At 32.5% G+C, this 16,881-nt stretch overlaps 1 protein-coding gene across 2 annotated transcripts; it reads right to left on the reverse strand.

Annotated features, from left to right (window-relative positions):
• Positions 1 to 9,198: 9,198 nt before the first annotated feature.
• LOC143074405 (beta-1,3-galactosyltransferase brn-like) lies at positions 9,199 to 15,662 on the reverse strand. Of its 2 annotated transcripts, none has more exons than XM_076249881.1 (2): positions 15,604 to 15,662; positions 9,199 to 10,460 (listed from the first exon to the last, which is right to left on the reverse strand). In XM_076249881.1, exon 2 carries the CDS (start codon positions 10,417 to 10,419, stop codon positions 9,397 to 9,399), a length of 1,023 nt encoding a protein of 340 aa, XP_076105996.1. In that variant the 5' UTR covers positions 10,420 to 10,460; positions 15,604 to 15,662; the 3' UTR covers positions 9,199 to 9,396. The 2 variants fall into 2 exon arrangements, with proteins under 2 accessions (XP_076105996.1, XP_076105997.1); XM_076249882.1 differs by lacking the exon at positions 15,604 to 15,662 and adding an exon at positions 12,945 to 12,978.
• Positions 15,663 to 16,881: the final 1,219 nt, after the last annotated feature.

Genomic DNA, 16,881 nt, shown 5'->3' on the forward strand with positions numbered 1-16,881 from the left:
ACTACTTCAAAAGGACTTAACAGCATTGGAAGACTGGGAAAACAAATGGCAGATGAGTTTTAATGCCAAAAAATGCCTTGTCATCAGAATATCCCCAAAAAATAGACCAGTGATACAAACATCGTACCAGCTACACGGTCATACTTTAGACACAGAGGAAGCAAGTAAATATCTTGGAGTAACCATCAGCAACAACCTAACATGGGATAAACACATAGACAATACAGTAGGCAAAGGAAACAGAACGTTGGGATTTATACGTAGAAACCTCAAAGGCTGTACAAAACCTGTAAAGGCAGCTGTGTATGTATCCATGGTAAGACCAACAGTGGAATACGCAAGCACAATATGGGACCCAACCGCCCAAAATAAAATCAAGGCAATTGAACAGGTCCAGAAAAGAGCTGCACGATTTATAAATAACAATTACACAGACCGAACACCTGGCTGTGTCACAAATATGGTTAAAAATCTTAAATGGGAAAGTCTCGAAGAACGGAGGAAAACAAATAGATTATGCATGCTATTTAAGATCCAGCATGATCTTATAGATATAGACCGTCACCAATATTTGACACCGAATGATAACCGGACCAGAGGTAAAAACCGCTTCTTCCAAGAAAGAACAAGTACAGACACTTACGGCCAATCTTTCTTCCCGAGGACAATCAGGGACTGGAACAACCTACCAACAACAGTTACAGCGACCAGCACCGTTGAGGGATTCAGAGCTGCCATGAAGGCATGCCCTGAAAGGAAGTAGGAAACCCCAGTTGTAAATAATTTTAATTGTATATTTTTGCGAACGTTTTAAATGTATTTGTAAATAGCCAAGAGAAAGCTTTCTGTGTTGCCCGACACTGCGTAAAGTTTTCGCGCGGAACCATGAACATTCAGTATTGAATCCGGTTCCTTACCTGGAAGAAGAAGAAGAAGAAGAACATTTTACCAATATTCAATTACGAGCGTCACGATTAGTGTAAAATGATATACATAAGAACTAAGATGTCATGCGGCGCTGTATATATCATTATCACAAAATAGTTTTGTCGTATTTAAAGTTAGTAATTTATTAATGTTTTAATTGGCATATGTTTAAAAATGTTACTGTGCACGTTATCTTCGTTACAACTTAAATTATACACATGTATAAATCTATTTGTCGTATTAAACATTAATAAAATTATTAAAAATAGTTAAAAAAAATTCATTGGTTTAAAATTAGTCGTGCACTATTATATCCAAATTAATAAAAAAAAAACTTGAAATACATTATAATCAATGTGTTTAAAATTTATTTACATAAACATTTTATAAGTATTAGCAGCTTACTATACGAATATTCAAAATTAGGTAATAGTATAATCTCTATGAGAAGGTCACACACAAAACCAATAAAGTTAAGATTAGTTAATTAAAAAGATATAAAAGAGAGCTGCAGGTACATGAGGATATACTAAACAAGAGTTGGTGGTCGACTCTGGTATAAGGTGGCATCAATGGCAATCATTCATCATCATATATTTATATATGGCCAACAGATTCAGTGTACGAAACAATGAAACAAGAATGACTATATATTTTTCTCGATATGATGGCAGACAGTACTGTAAATTGTTATAATAATAACGTAGAGCGTCTATGTACCGGTTATACAATATAGAACGTTTCCTTCAAATATATGAGAGTTTAGTAAAAAAAAAACGAATATTTCCTTAAATTTTGTCATGATAGAATAATATAGGATATCGGGTATCCACCCATGACAGAAATATATAGTTTGATGACAAATTATGTCTTGAAAGAGAAATAAATAAATACAGCATTACTCTTCACAAAAGAAGAATGACCAGTGTCATTTGCTTTCTTTCTTAAACACAGAAGATAGTACGTTTGTCATTTATTACTTTGTATCACTTTTGAGAGGTGCTTTAAATGAAATGATTGACCAGTTTAGAATACCCTTGATCTGAACATGGAAGTAAAATTAAGAAATAATTCATGGAAGCCATATATTTGTTGGAAATTTACACATGGCCTGGGCCGTGATATTCGAATTTTATCCTGAGCGTTAGCGAGGGATAAAATTAACGAATATCACGGCCCAGGCCATGTGTAAATTTACAACAAATCTATGGCTTCCATGAATTATTTCGATTCTAATAGGACAAATACGATCATTAAAAAACTGAAGCGATGATGGGTATACCGTGTGTGTGGCTGTTCTATTTTACCCACTGTTCGGTAAATGTAAAACAAATCTAATAAACCTGCATGAATGATTTCTTAACTAACCGCTAGAAAAAAATGTGATTACTTTTTTTACTTCTCAGTAAACCCAACATTTGCAATTTTAGATTTGCATTTTTTATCGTAAGCTACCGTCAAATTCGCTGTTGACATGTTGTAACCAAGGAGCCGCCATGTTGACTTGCTGAAATCAGTAAATGTGCGAATATTGCAATAGAACAGAAAACAAGCAACACCTACCTCAATACTTTATTTTAATGCAATTGTATCCGAGTTTAGAAGGTAAACGCAATCGAAAAACCTTCAGCTTTGACGTTTTCATTCGTATGACGTCATGTTATGAAATGACGTTAATGCGCAAAAATCACTACTGGAATTTCGCGGAATTTTAATTTGTTTTGTTTTTGTCCATTTTTCCGTTCTCTAATGTGTAAATTCTTTTTGTTATGCATCATAATCAGAATAAATGCTCTGTAGGGTTTTATTCAATTGTAATTGTTAACACAGCGAAATCCACAACCGTTTACACATAGGTTACGATACATGTGGATTTACGTGGGAGGCATATTTAAACAGCCATTTGTGTACATCTTGGAGTCTGCGCTAAGTATAGATATATCGAGAATTTTATCACGGTGTTGTTTACAAAGCGAAAGAAGCACGTCATATTAGAATGTCAATTTAATACTTCCATTATTTGTACATTGTATGCGGTAGTTGCATTGTCCACTTGTACTATTGTAAAGTAAGATATTTGATAACCTCCCGCGGAGTACATGTATGATAGGGAGATAAACAACTGGTATTAGCTCGATACAAAATTGATACTTTTTGTTAGAATTTTTTTTTCTAAGAACCGCATCTCATATTTGCGCAATGAACAATGTGATTTTGGTTTATTTCGTTCTCTACTATGCATAATTAAGACTGTCGAGACATAGCAAGTTTATTTCACAAAGAGTTGTTCATTATGCCAATATTTTTATAAAGAAAATTTCAGATAACAATTCTCATATTGGTGCTTTTGGCAAAGACCCCCCTCCCCCCCTTTTTTCTCGATGGAAACAATTTGTATTTTAATTTTATTCCATATATCAACTAATCAACGCCTTATTTGCCATGCATGGCGTTGTCAGTATTTTTAAGTTTGTTTTTTTGGGTTTTTTTTTTTAACTTGTTAGTCATGAGTGTCCCCTTGGTGTCTGCAGCCTCTTTTTTTGAAAGATTGACCCGACGGACTACGCCATCAAAAATAAGAATATAAAATATGATTGATCATTTTATATCAATCAACGAATCTGGGCTATTCTTATTACCAACACTGGGCTTCTTTGTATGTCAGAATCTATGGGAGTATTAGTAGTTCAAAACGTATTGTTCCAACTTCTCGTGTATCCCAAAATCCTTTTGAGTAGATTTTGAGCACTAGTTTTCACAACTTGAGTTCATAGGCTTACAAGTTATCAAAGTTTCAAAATTGTATTAAGTATTGTACTTTTGTGGTTATAAGATCTGAACAACTTCAGTTTGTGTTCATGTCAGAAAAAAAACGAGCCGCGTCTGCACGGTCTCAAGACAACCATTTCTGGTCGTAACTTAGCGGCATTACTTTCTTTACATGTATAGACATTTTATTGATAACTATTCATAATATTACAATGGGATTGAATTGCAATATAGATTACCGTCCTGTGGTTCCTTCGTTAACATATATTATTGGATTGGGTCGAAATAATTGTTGTAGAGAAAAACACACTTATTTCTTTAAACACAGCTTATGTTTATATACGAATGATATGACCGAATTGCATGATTATATGTATCTGTACCAAACCAGGAACATGTAGACTGAATATTGCCATATCTACGCATTATTTGGTTAATTCAGTCATTTGGTTGCTGTCTCATTGCCGTTAACATCATCTTTTATTATAACTCAATTAAAACACATTTATGTTATGCTTGCCGTGACGTGACGACTTTAAAATTGATGAATGTTGCTCGAGTAAACGATTGCCGATTTATCGAATGAGCAAGGAATGGAGAGCTGGCAATCTTTTATATCAAAGATTCAAATTACGAACAGAAAAAAAGGACAAAAACCGACCTACAATTATTACAAGCGAAATGTTAAGTGGTATTAACAAACACCTTATATATAAATTCCAATCATTCCTCGAGAAAAAAAATGATAATGAAAAATCAAATTAAAAAAAATAATAATATAGAACTTAAAACAAAAGACACGTTGTTAATCATAACAACCAGCTAACGTATCAAAATTGAAATAAAATAGAGAATGGAAACAGGGAATGTGTCAAAGGGACAGCAGCTTGTTATAGAAGCGTTCAAAAGAATGGGTTTTACGAATTTGTTTAGTAAACTAAATCCAAAATGTTAACGTAGTCGGTTCTTGATATATTATCAATTTCCATGATATAAACAGAAAATTTATTATGTATGTTTATTACATGAATTTTAAACTAAGAGACAAAAAATACAAGGTGCTAATTGCCAGACCTCGATATTTAACCAAACACGCTGGGATGGATTGATAACAAATAATGCTAGAGTTGTCAGTCCTTGAAATAAATTTATTGACAAGATTGGATTACCTCCCTTAAATCGGACTAATTCTTGGCAATGTTTTAATCCTGGTATCTATGATGAGTGTATTTGCAACCACTGGATCGATACCACTGCTGGTGAAGATTTATTTCTCCGAGGGTATCACCAGCCCATTAGTCGGAACTCTGTGTTGACTTGAGTTATCATTGATATGTTCATAATTATAAATTAACTGTTTAACAAAACTTTGAATTTTTGAAAAACTAAGGCTTTTCTACCTCAGGAATAGATTACCTTAGCTGTATTTGGCAAAACGTTTTTATGAATTTTTGGTCCTCAATGCTCTTCAACTTCGTACGTTATTTGGTCTTTTAAACATTTTTGATTCGAGCATCACTGATGAGTCTTTTGTAGACGAAACGTCTGTCTGGCGTAATATAAAATTTTAATCCTGGTATATATGATAAGTTTATTGGTAGACATTGTGTTTATATTATATACCAAGTCTGTACAGTTGTGTTACATTTTTGACATCGAAATATTGCGATGCTTACAATAGTATGGCACCATCGTTGATATTGTATACCGAGTAAATACCTTTGTATTCACATCGTTCACATCGTCAACACCGCGATTTCAACATGGTATCGTATCTACATTTGCATTATATACATCGGGATGTTAACGATGTCAACTATATATAAGTATCATTTATCATCATTTTAATAAGCACAATCATCCTCTTAAATATTTAACAGTTCAACCTTTAGTAGTAGTAAATAAGCAGCCTGGTGAATCTCATTCAAAGTTTGTACGATCACGGAAAATAATTGAATTAAATTGGATTAAAAAATTACGGACAGTCTACTCTCTCGGCCTTAATGATAGTATCATGGGAATTGGCAATATATCAAGAACCGATTCTGTTAACATTTTGGATATAGTTTCTAAAACTGTTCGTAAAAATCGTTCTCATGGACGCAGAAAAAAATCGCAATCAAAGAAAATGTCGGACCAACCATACAAATATTTCGGACCTAATTTCTATTTCAATAAACAACGGCAGACATTATCTGTTAACCAAGCTTTGTTCTTTAGCTATAAATAAATAAAATAAAATTTTAGAGGATTGCAACACAATTTCATATTACAGTCCTAAGCGTCTCCTAAGTATGAAATTGTTCAAATTATAATGGCATACTGTTATTATAAATTGTTTCCAAAAATTGACCTCCCTGAAGATCATAAAAATCATTTTAATAAAATAAAGTATGTCAATAAAGGTTTTGATTTTGTAAATATTGCCGGTATTTTTAACGACCATTCTGTTAAAGACCAAATTCCTGGATATTTTGATAATACTGAACTACCTCATATTTGTTATATTTACAAGAAATCTACCCGGAAATATGTGTTTAATTACAGCCAATTGTGTAAAGATATAAATATCATTGAAAATACACCTATGTCGTGTAATTGCAGAAATTCCGAATACATATATGGCCCCATTTCCCATGTCATAACAGGAGACCTTAACATCGTTCGCGACCGAGAGTTTAAATCATTCCTCAGTAAAGGACCTAAATATCGTCCCCCGTCAATTATTAATTGGAATGAGTGTCGTAATATCATCCACGACTCACTCCATACCTACTGTTTGAAATGGGTAAAACGGGAAAAAGCTGACAAAAAATCTTTGAACTCTTTTTTCAATTCAGTAATGAAGATAGTTGATATTCGAATACAACATTTTAAAGAACATTTCACTCTTAACAACAACCATAAAAACCCTATTTCGCGTATCAAACATAAACTAAAAGAACTAGCCAAGGAATTTGTTTTTGTCCCGGCTGATAAAGCTGCTAAGATATCATTATTGTTTGACGTAAATTTTATATAGAGGTTCTGCAAAAGGAAATCATGAATTCACCAACATTCCAACTGACTTCATTTTCAGAAAACGACATCTGTAACAAACACAAACTTTTAGCTACTTCTTTACAAGCAGATCCAATTACAATGAAAGTCCTATGTACTGGCTTCCGAAGCTACACAAAAAACCTTACAAATATAGATTTATTTCATCTTCAAGCCATTGTTCCACTACTAAATTGTCTGTTTTACTTACTAGTACACTTGGTACAATAAAAAGCCTGATAATAAATTGTTCAAATAAAGCCTTTGAAAATAGTGGAATTAATTACTTTTGGAGTGTCAAAACTCGTTGGAAGTACTTGATAAATTGCATGCATATATTGGTGATTTTCAATCTGTTCAAAGTTTTGATTTTTCTACCCTTTATACCACTTTGCCTCATATTCTTATTAACAAAAAAAATCACATCCCTTATTAACTGGGCATTTAAAAAGTCAGAATGCGAGTATATATGTTCAAACTCTTTTAGGTAATTTTTTAGTAGCAATAAACAAAAGAACTATGTCAATTGGACATGCTTTGATAATATATATGCGCTTGAATTTTTACTTGATAACGCTTTGGAGATTCCGTATATCGTCAAGTTATTGGAATTCCAATGGGGACTAACTGTGCACCACTTATTGCGGACCTGTCTTTGTATTGTTCTGCGTTACAATATATGACTAAAATTAACAAAGACCCATCGAAACAACTAAAGAAATTTATCCTTTTGAACTTACTTTAAATAAAGCTATACTAACAAATGACCACTGCCCTTTCCTCGATCTTGATATCTATATCATTAACGGGAAGCTTAATACAAAAATTTATGATAAAAGAGATGATTTTTCATTTCCTATCGTTAATTATCCATTTTTAGATGGTGACGTTCCCTTATCACCATCTTATGGTGTTAATATATCTCAACTTGTACGATTTGCTCGTGTATGTAACAACGTATTAGATTTTAGCGAGAGAAATTTATGTATTACTGAAAAATTATTACACCAGGGTTTTCGATACCACAAACTGGTCAAAACATTTACTAAATTTTATCACCGGTATAAGGAAATAATTCGTAAATATAACTCAACATGCAGACATCTTATACGTTCAGGTATTTCATATCCAATCTTTTATGGTAATATTCTTTACAAAGCACAAAAATGATAGTATTCACCTCAAAAGCTTACAAAACCTTTAAACAGACTTATTAAGAAGGGATATAGTTACGATACTGTTGTCAGGTCATTAAAGATTGCATATTTTGGCTTTAATATTGATTCACTTATAGGGTCTTTGCATCGGAACTAAACACATTTATTTAAAAAAAAAAACAGTTATTGGCATGACACGGGTTATTTTCTTTTCATATATTTTATGATAGTATGATACTAAACCCCATAACCGGAGGGATTGTGCCTGATATTCATGTGATGAAGACATAATCTTTCAATCAGTTTAATTGAGGTCTGGAGCTGGCATGTCAGTTAACTGCTAGTAGTCTTTTGTTATTTGTGTATTATTGTCATTTTCTTTTTCTTTTGTTACATCTTCTGACATCGGACTCGGACTTCTCTTGAACTGAATTTTAATGTGCGTATTGTTATGCGTGTACTTTTCTACATTGGCTAGAGGTATAGGGAGAGGGTTGAGATCTCATAAACATGTTTAACCCCGCCAAAATTTTGCGCCTGTCCCAAGTCAGGAGCCTCTGGCCTTTGTTAGTATAATTTTTAATTTTAGTTTCTTGTGTATAATTCGGAGTTTAGTATGACGTCCATTATCACTGTACTAGTATACATATTTTTAGGGGCCAGCTGAAGGACACCTACGGGTGCGGGAATTCTCACTACATTGAAGACCCATTGGTGGCCTTCGACTGTTGTCTGCTCTATGGTCGGGTTGTTCTCGCTTTGACACATTCCCCATTTCCTTTCTCAATTTTATAAGATGTGCCTTGTTGTATCTAATCTTTAAAATGATATTTTATAGTATCTCTTTAAATGTTGTAATGTATCACTACTGTTTTAGGTAGGTTGAAATTTAGCGCCTATTAAAACGCGTAAACCTGCTGCATTTACATGAACCTGTCATGAGTCAGGAGCCTGTTTTCAGTGGTTGTCGTTAAATTGTTGGTTTGGTTCATAATGTTTTCTAGTTTCTCGTTTTTTTTTTAATTACATTAGACTGTTGGTTTTCCTGTTTGAATTGTTTTAGTCATGTTGTGTCCCTTTATAGCTTGCTGTTCGGTGGTTTACTTTCCATTCATTGGGACATGGATAGAGAGTTGTTTCATTGGCACTCATACCACATCTTCTAGTTTATATATTGTTTGTACATAGTATACATCGCGATGATGACACTATCGAGTCAATTTAGGCAAAAAAAAGACAGAGAAATGATATAAACAGTATGAACGACAATCAAAACACGATCATTCAAAAAGAAACTATAGTCACGAACATATTTACTCTATAATTATAGAAAGTAGCTACAGTTCAAGATCAACAGAGATCTCGAATATTTAGAGCCTCTAATTTCACATTTGTACGGGTTACCAACTTTTGAAGAAACATATGCAAGTCCATTTCAGACTGGAAGAAAAAAGTCGTTTTAACATTAATCTTGCGTTTACTTCTTCACAAATCGACTTGTGGTTTACTTTGTGCAAGGCAACTTGTATATTTTTTTGAATTGCAACCACGCTTCGTATAAATATTCTGTACTATTATAATTGTGACATGATATTATAAAGTTAAAGTCCATTCTCCTTAAATTAGAGTTGACGAATCTGTCATCGTGTAATATCTTTATACCTAATTTCTGTGCAACTAATGACACATACACATCGTCAAGAAATATCGGTTTCATATAAGGAAATGCTATTCTCAATTTTCGTACTACATTTATCTGCGTAAGAACAGATCCACCTGAAAGAAACGGCGGTAAAATAGGAGGCTGATATTCTTCCTCTGATATGTACCATTTTCTATACCTTGATGATTTTGATCTCACCGGATTTTGTGGATTACACTGCTTATGTCCAAACATTACATCTTTGCCGTTCAATTTTCTTTCACGGGCAAATTGTAACAGGTTTGGTATGGTTACAAAATAATCGTCGTCAACAAAAAAGACAAACTGACTATTTGAACAATTCGATACAACCCAGTCATATGCCATCAAGGTTTTATATATATTATTCCTGTATTCATCAGTAAATGAACCTTGGACTATATCTTTGTGTTCAGCATATTCTTTCCTAGCATGTTCATTTAACTCGGTGGAATATCCAAGAAGGAAGGCAACTCTTACATTTTCCCCATGACATTTTCCCCATGTGGAGCGAATCGCTTGTCTTTGTTCAAAATGTCCAATGTAAGACTTAACCAAAATTATCAATTCGGTATAAGATGCACATTTTGAATTGTGTATTGTGTTATAATGCTTGTAAATATGATTTATTGGTTGGCTAGTGGTCGTACCGTTATTCGTTAGCTCATTTAGAATATCTTTCACATTGTTTAGAGGATAATTATAATGAAAGTCATAACAATGCTGTTGTTCAGCTGGTTGCTGATTCGTATGTAAACATATCAGTACAAATGTAATAATGAAAACAAATTGGGTTATAGTTCTTTTGCTCTTGTTAAGTTCGTTTCTGTATGATATAGAAATCATTACTATCGTGTTCCTCTTCTCTTTGTTTTAAACTGCTCCACCTATAAAACAATTTATTTATTACTACTGCTGACAAGATAAATACGTTATATTTAGGCCTATGCAGATTATATTGACCGATGACGAAGTCCTTTACTCACATATTTCACATGTAAATAAAGTATTATGAAAATGGACTTCAATGTTGAAGACCGTACTTTACTTTTACAAATTATGACCTGGAGTGAGAGTTGTCTCGTTGGCACTCATACCACATCTTCTTATATCTATTCAATGTTCTTTTTGTGTATCTTACATTATATTTTGCAAGATTATTAATATTGACTGTCAACATATGTACAATATTATTACTCAAAATATCAGAACAACAATGTTAAATTTGCAAATTTGCGGAACCAATATGTTTTTTTATCTTTCCGGATCAAGCGCTCTAGATCACTCAGCCACCTAGATATAACTATAAATCAGCATTCGGTGGACTAGTGTTTATTTGTCGGTAGAATCTAGAGGTGTAACATATCACATGATTTGTTATGCATGAAGATGGAATTGATTGGAGATTAGCCTAATTAACTATCGTAAAGGATCGTTAGATGCACGGCTGAAAACACATATAACATTCATAATTACTCTTGATATCAACACAACAATATTGCAAATTTTATTCTTCCCTCTGCGGGAATTGAACTCATGCTATTGAGATATCAATCGTTACTATACCACATGAACTGTATCCAGCGCTCTAGACCATAACACCACCTAGAACGAACAAAAAGCTTCAGCTTTCGGTTGCAAAAGTAATTATTTAATAAGTACGACTAAACAATTGACAACTCTACGATAATTTTCTCTATATAGAAACATAGATTCCGTATATTTGAAAAACAGAAATAAGACTTCAAGAACATGGAAAAGATTTGAATCACGTGGCCATAATAACCAATGAAAGAAGAATACTGCACCAGATATTTCCAGATATTTAGAACTCAATACGATTGGTCATAATATCCAAATTATATATAAACTACCACTATTCTTTATTTATTAAAAAAACATAATAAATACACGGATTTAGACTAGTACCGGTACATTTTAGGTCTTATAGATAGGATATGTAAAGTCATAGATACCAATCTTACATTTTCTACGCCAAACGCAGATTGTGTCTACAAAAAACTCATCAGTGATGCTCAAAGCTGATAAATTAAGTACGATAAATAAAGGACAACATTGAAGAGCATTTGGGGTCCACAATTCCGAAATGTTTTGCCAAGTACAGAAAAGTAATCTCTTATCTTGTGATAAAAAGTCCATATCATTTGAAATATTTTTTTAAAAACAGTTGATTAATAATCATGATATATAATGATATATAATTTCATGTCATCACCTTACCCTTCCGGAGCACCTGAGATCGCCCCTAGTTTTTGGTGGGGTTCGTGTTGTTTATTCTTTAGTTTTCTATGTTGTGTCATGTGTACTATTGTTTGTCTGTTTGTTTTTTTCCGGCATTATTATATTATTATGTATATTTAAGCAATATCTTAAGTTCAGCTCGGAAGCAGAATTATATCTATGACTCCCGTTATCGGATATGTGGCTATAGAATTATGTCAAAGTTCTGCTACATGGAAATTGAAAGTAGAATCGGGTGGAATAATCCCATTTAAGGAGACTCGCGGGTACAAATATTTCAGCTTAAAATTCAACATTTGTTTTTTAATTACAAATTTTATTTATTACACTATTAGTCATTACTTTATGATATGTACAAAACAAAAATCAATCAAGAAAATCCGTTCGGTTTGGCCCCAAAATAAAATTATTATAGCACTGAAAAAGCTTCAAATTATCTCCCTTTGATGCAAAAATGCATTTTTTTTGGCACTGAAATTGAAATATCTTTTTTTAACTCATCGGTGACCTATATTTTTTATTATTGTTTTTAAATAAGCTGTACATAAACGAAATAATTGTAAAATTTAAGCGATTTATGAAATTTAGTTCTTCCTTTTTTTCGATTTTACCTCTATGTCTCCTATTTGTTCAACAGAAAAAATAGACATTAACAAAAATGTAGGCAGATTGGGAGCTTAAACGAACGTTGACCCTATTTTTTTCATTTCATTTTTCTATTAGATGATATGATAAAGTTTTTTTTTTTTAAATATAGCGAAATCCTATATTTGAAAAAAAAAATGATTTATACCTGCGAGCCCCCTATAGGATACAAACCATTCGAATTTTTATTAGAAAATGTCATTCTCATTAAGTATCGTAAGTAAAGTCAGTAAATCAACTGCTTCTGTTCTAGAAAGGGCTCGTGGGGCTCATAGAAAATATCAGTTATTAAAAAAGAACCTACAGCACCACATATTTTGAATAATATTGTATGTAAATATGCTAAAAATACTTGTGTAATATAAAAGATGTCAGAATGATATGTATGTGTTTATTAGCCTTTTTTTAATTTGACAGAGTTAGATTATTTGAAAAGGTCTGATATACAATTTGTTCATACTTACTTTACACTATTTCTAGTCATTCCAAGTTTTGCTGAAATTTGTTGAAAAAAAATAATGCACGCCAAAAGACATAAATCATGGGTAGGCATTATTTTCGTGGTATTTTAAACCTCACTGTCGCTCGGGCAAAAATAATCACGAATATAATGCCTACCCATGTTAAAACTACAATAAAGTATAGCTTGCATCAATTATTTCTTGAATAACTTATTAAAATATAGAACTTCGCGAATTATTATTAGTATTATTTGTATTTTGTTTTAATTATATATAAATATATTTGAATTTAACATTTGTTAGAGATACATAAAGTACCGGAACATTATTCTGGCCTCGATAACGGTAGTATATATCATATAAGCGTTTTTTTTTTCTTTACCATAAAATAAAAGTGATTGTAATTGAAAATCGAATTATTTATATATTTAAAAGCTGTTTTTTGTTTTTAAAGCGACTTCAAATGAAATCATAAATATGATAAAATTGTATATTTCCAAGTATATATTAATCATTGTGTTATTATTAACTCTTTATAAAAGAACTTTTAAGCTTTACAGGTATATAGACCCACTAATTCAAGTCCGGTCGGAAGGAACATCAAGAAAGTAGTCAATCTAATTAAAAACCGATCTCTCATCGCTCCTGTTTCTGATATGTCGCGTGGGAGATCTAACGAAACCGGCTTTGAGGTCACATGTGAATGACCTCGTAGGTGTGTCTTTTTCGACCAATGAAATTGAGTCTTCCACGATCCTGGAAGTTTAACGTAAGGCAAAGGGATGTAACTCATTTTATTTACGACGAAATCGTCAGTCATAATAATTCATGAACTTTTTTGATTGGCTTATTAATAGGTCGTCAACTCATTTGCATATCTTTATAAATTCATGACTTTTAGTTCACTCACATGTGACCTCAAAGCCGGTTTCGTTAGATCTCCCACGCGACATATCAGAAACAGGAGCGATGAGAGATCGGTTTTTAATTAGATTGGAAAGTAGTACAAATATTAAACAAAATAGGTACTACGCAAATCTATTAGATGAATAATTGGGTAGTGTTGGTATCAAATGAATGCTTGGGGACTTGGGGTTAATGTAGAACCCTTGTTAAAAATTTCTATTGAATAATAAAAAGTATATAAAATTACAACAGGAGGGCACATTTGGCCTGCTGTTCAGATCAGAGTTGTCAGTTGTTGCACTATCAAACTTCCGGAAACCCGAACGCTCTAATATGCAATTAAAGGTATATTGAAATTTTTATCACAAGTCAGGATAAGGTATAGTTTTGACATGAACTGACTATCATTCTATTTGAACATAAGACATAGTAGTCATTAATGTGTGAAATTGCGGAATTTAACTTAGAAAGCAATGGGGCTATACATTAGTGGTTTTATACGATGGTCTTGAAGAATAGATTTTGATTACTAACGTTGTTAATGATTTAACTTAATTATCTTAATAACGTGTTATAGTATTTTTTGATTTTATCCTTTTGAATATTATTACTTTTTCTGTTTAGTCTTTTTTTGGTGTCATCCATTTGACGTGGCTCGGTTTTTGTACATCCCGTCATTGTGTTATTGTATAATGGTAAATGTTTGTATTCTTGTCTTTTATTTTTGCTTATGTGCTTTGTCTATATGTCTTTTTGTGCCTCTTTGTTACATATTTGTTTGTTTTATAGTGATTAAGATTTTAACACAATGTGACTGTTGTACCCCTATTTTGACATGTTAACCGCTGATTTCTTTTTGTTTTGTTCCCACATCGTTGTCAAAAAAATGGACTTTTATGCAACTGTCATACAAGTGAGTGGTTTAGCTAGCTATAAAACCAGGATTAAACCACCATTTTCAACAAAAGAAAATGCCTGTACCAAGGCAGGAATATGACAGTTGTTATCCATTCGTTTGATGTGTTTGGGCTTTTGATTTTGCAATTTCATTAGACACTTTCCGTTTTGAATCTACCTAAAAGTAGGTTTTTTTTTACATTTACTTTTTAAACCTGATCACCTTTATTGAAGTTGACAAGCACCTTTTAAACTTGTCAAATGGTAACAATTAATTATTGAAAGATGTGAGTTATCACTTAAATTTTTACTATAAAAAGGACATTGATTACCCTGTACGATTTCATAAAATTGAGAAAGGAAATGGGGAATGTGTCAAAGCGACCATAGAGCAGACAACAGCCGAAGACCACCAATGGGTCTTCAGTGTAGCGAGAATTCCCGCACCCGTATGTGTCCTTCAGCTGGCATCTAAAAATATGTATACTAGTACAGCGATAATGGACGTCATACTAAACTCCGAATTATACACAAGAAACTAAAATTAAAAATCATACAAGACTAACAAAGGCCAGAGGCTTTTGACTTGGGACAGGCGCAAAATTGCATATTTTCCAGAGGTTATATGTTTGTACACTACAAGCGACCATTGTAGTATGTAAATGAACAAATACAGGTAAACATATGAAATAGAGCAATAAATTATATCTCGCCTCATACATGTATGTGAAGTCAGCGGCCGGTTCGTTATCGTATTTCGATATTCAATATCCAACCGGCTACTAACAATCGGTTCGATATTCAATTTTTTTACTTAATGTTAAAAGCATAATAATCATAGTTAAAAGGAGATACAAACCTGTTTGTTCAGTCAGAGACTTTCTACACTAAATGTAAAGTATATGAATTTCCTGGTGCAGTTTTCATTGTTATTCGACGAAAAAATTATCTACTGTGACATACCAGGGTTTCATATTTCATAAAAAATATCTCTTCTTTGTGAAAAAAAGAAAATTGTATCTATTCTTGGTATGAATCATTTGTAAGATAATCAGTGGGTTTTTTTTAATGTATACTTCTCATATTTACCTTTTATGAGACAGCGTTTTCTTGTCAAGCTTTACAGGAATTTCAATTCATTTCACTATGAAGCAGATACTTAGATATTGTCACGATTTACTGATTTGCGTAAAAAATATATAAATACACTCATCATAGATAACAGGAATGAAATTTTTGCTCTATGAAAAGATATTACTGGCCTAGGCCATCAACTATATTAAGCTGATATATTTATTGTCCGGTGAAAACACAAAATAGCTTTATGACTTGGAATATATATACATTTCTCTTTTAGATATTTTGTAATCATGAACATTCTATGTTTATTTATTGTTAATATTATTTGTAATATGCCATATGTATAAACTGTGCTTCAATACACTGGTGAGGAGTAAGGCTTAAAGTTGATAAAAAATTTAAATATAAATTTGTTCCTCGAACTTAAAAACCTGGTGAAGGTCTAAAGTTTATGTTCCAATATTCTGTATTGCACATATTGCTGTTTAATTATAACTCATCATAGAAACCAGGATCAAAATTTTATATTTACGCCAGAAGCGCGTTTTGTCTAAAAAAAAAAAGACTCATCAGTGACGCTCGAATAAAAAAAATTAAAGTACAATATTGAAGAGCATTGAGGACCAAAAATTCCTAAAACCATGCTAAATACAGCTAAGGTAATCTATTCCTGAGGGAGAAAAGCCTTAGTTTTTCAAAAAATTCAAAGTTTTGTCAACGGTTATTTAATTATTTATAATTATGAAAATATCAATGATAACTCAAGTCAACACAGAAGTGCTGACTACTGGGCTGGTGATACCATGGTGAAAATAAATCTCCACCAGAAGTGGCATCGACCCATGCCAGTGGTTGAAAATAAACTCATCATAGATACCAGGATCAAAATTTTATATCTACCCCAGACGCGCGTTTCGTCTAAAAAAAAGTTTAACAACTTGGTTTAAATCATGCCATCAAGTATTCCTGTTAAATTCGCCATAGTATTCCTATTAAATTTACCATTGGTTATCCAGAGTTGACTAAAAGTTAATCGGGAATAAGTAATAAGACTCGC

Source organism: Mytilus galloprovincialis, chromosome 5, assembly GCF_965363235.1.
Source record: "Mytilus galloprovincialis chromosome 5, xbMytGall1.hap1.1, whole genome shotgun sequence".
Classification (NCBI taxonomy): Eukaryota; Metazoa; Mollusca; class Bivalvia; order Mytilida; family Mytilidae; genus Mytilus; species Mytilus galloprovincialis.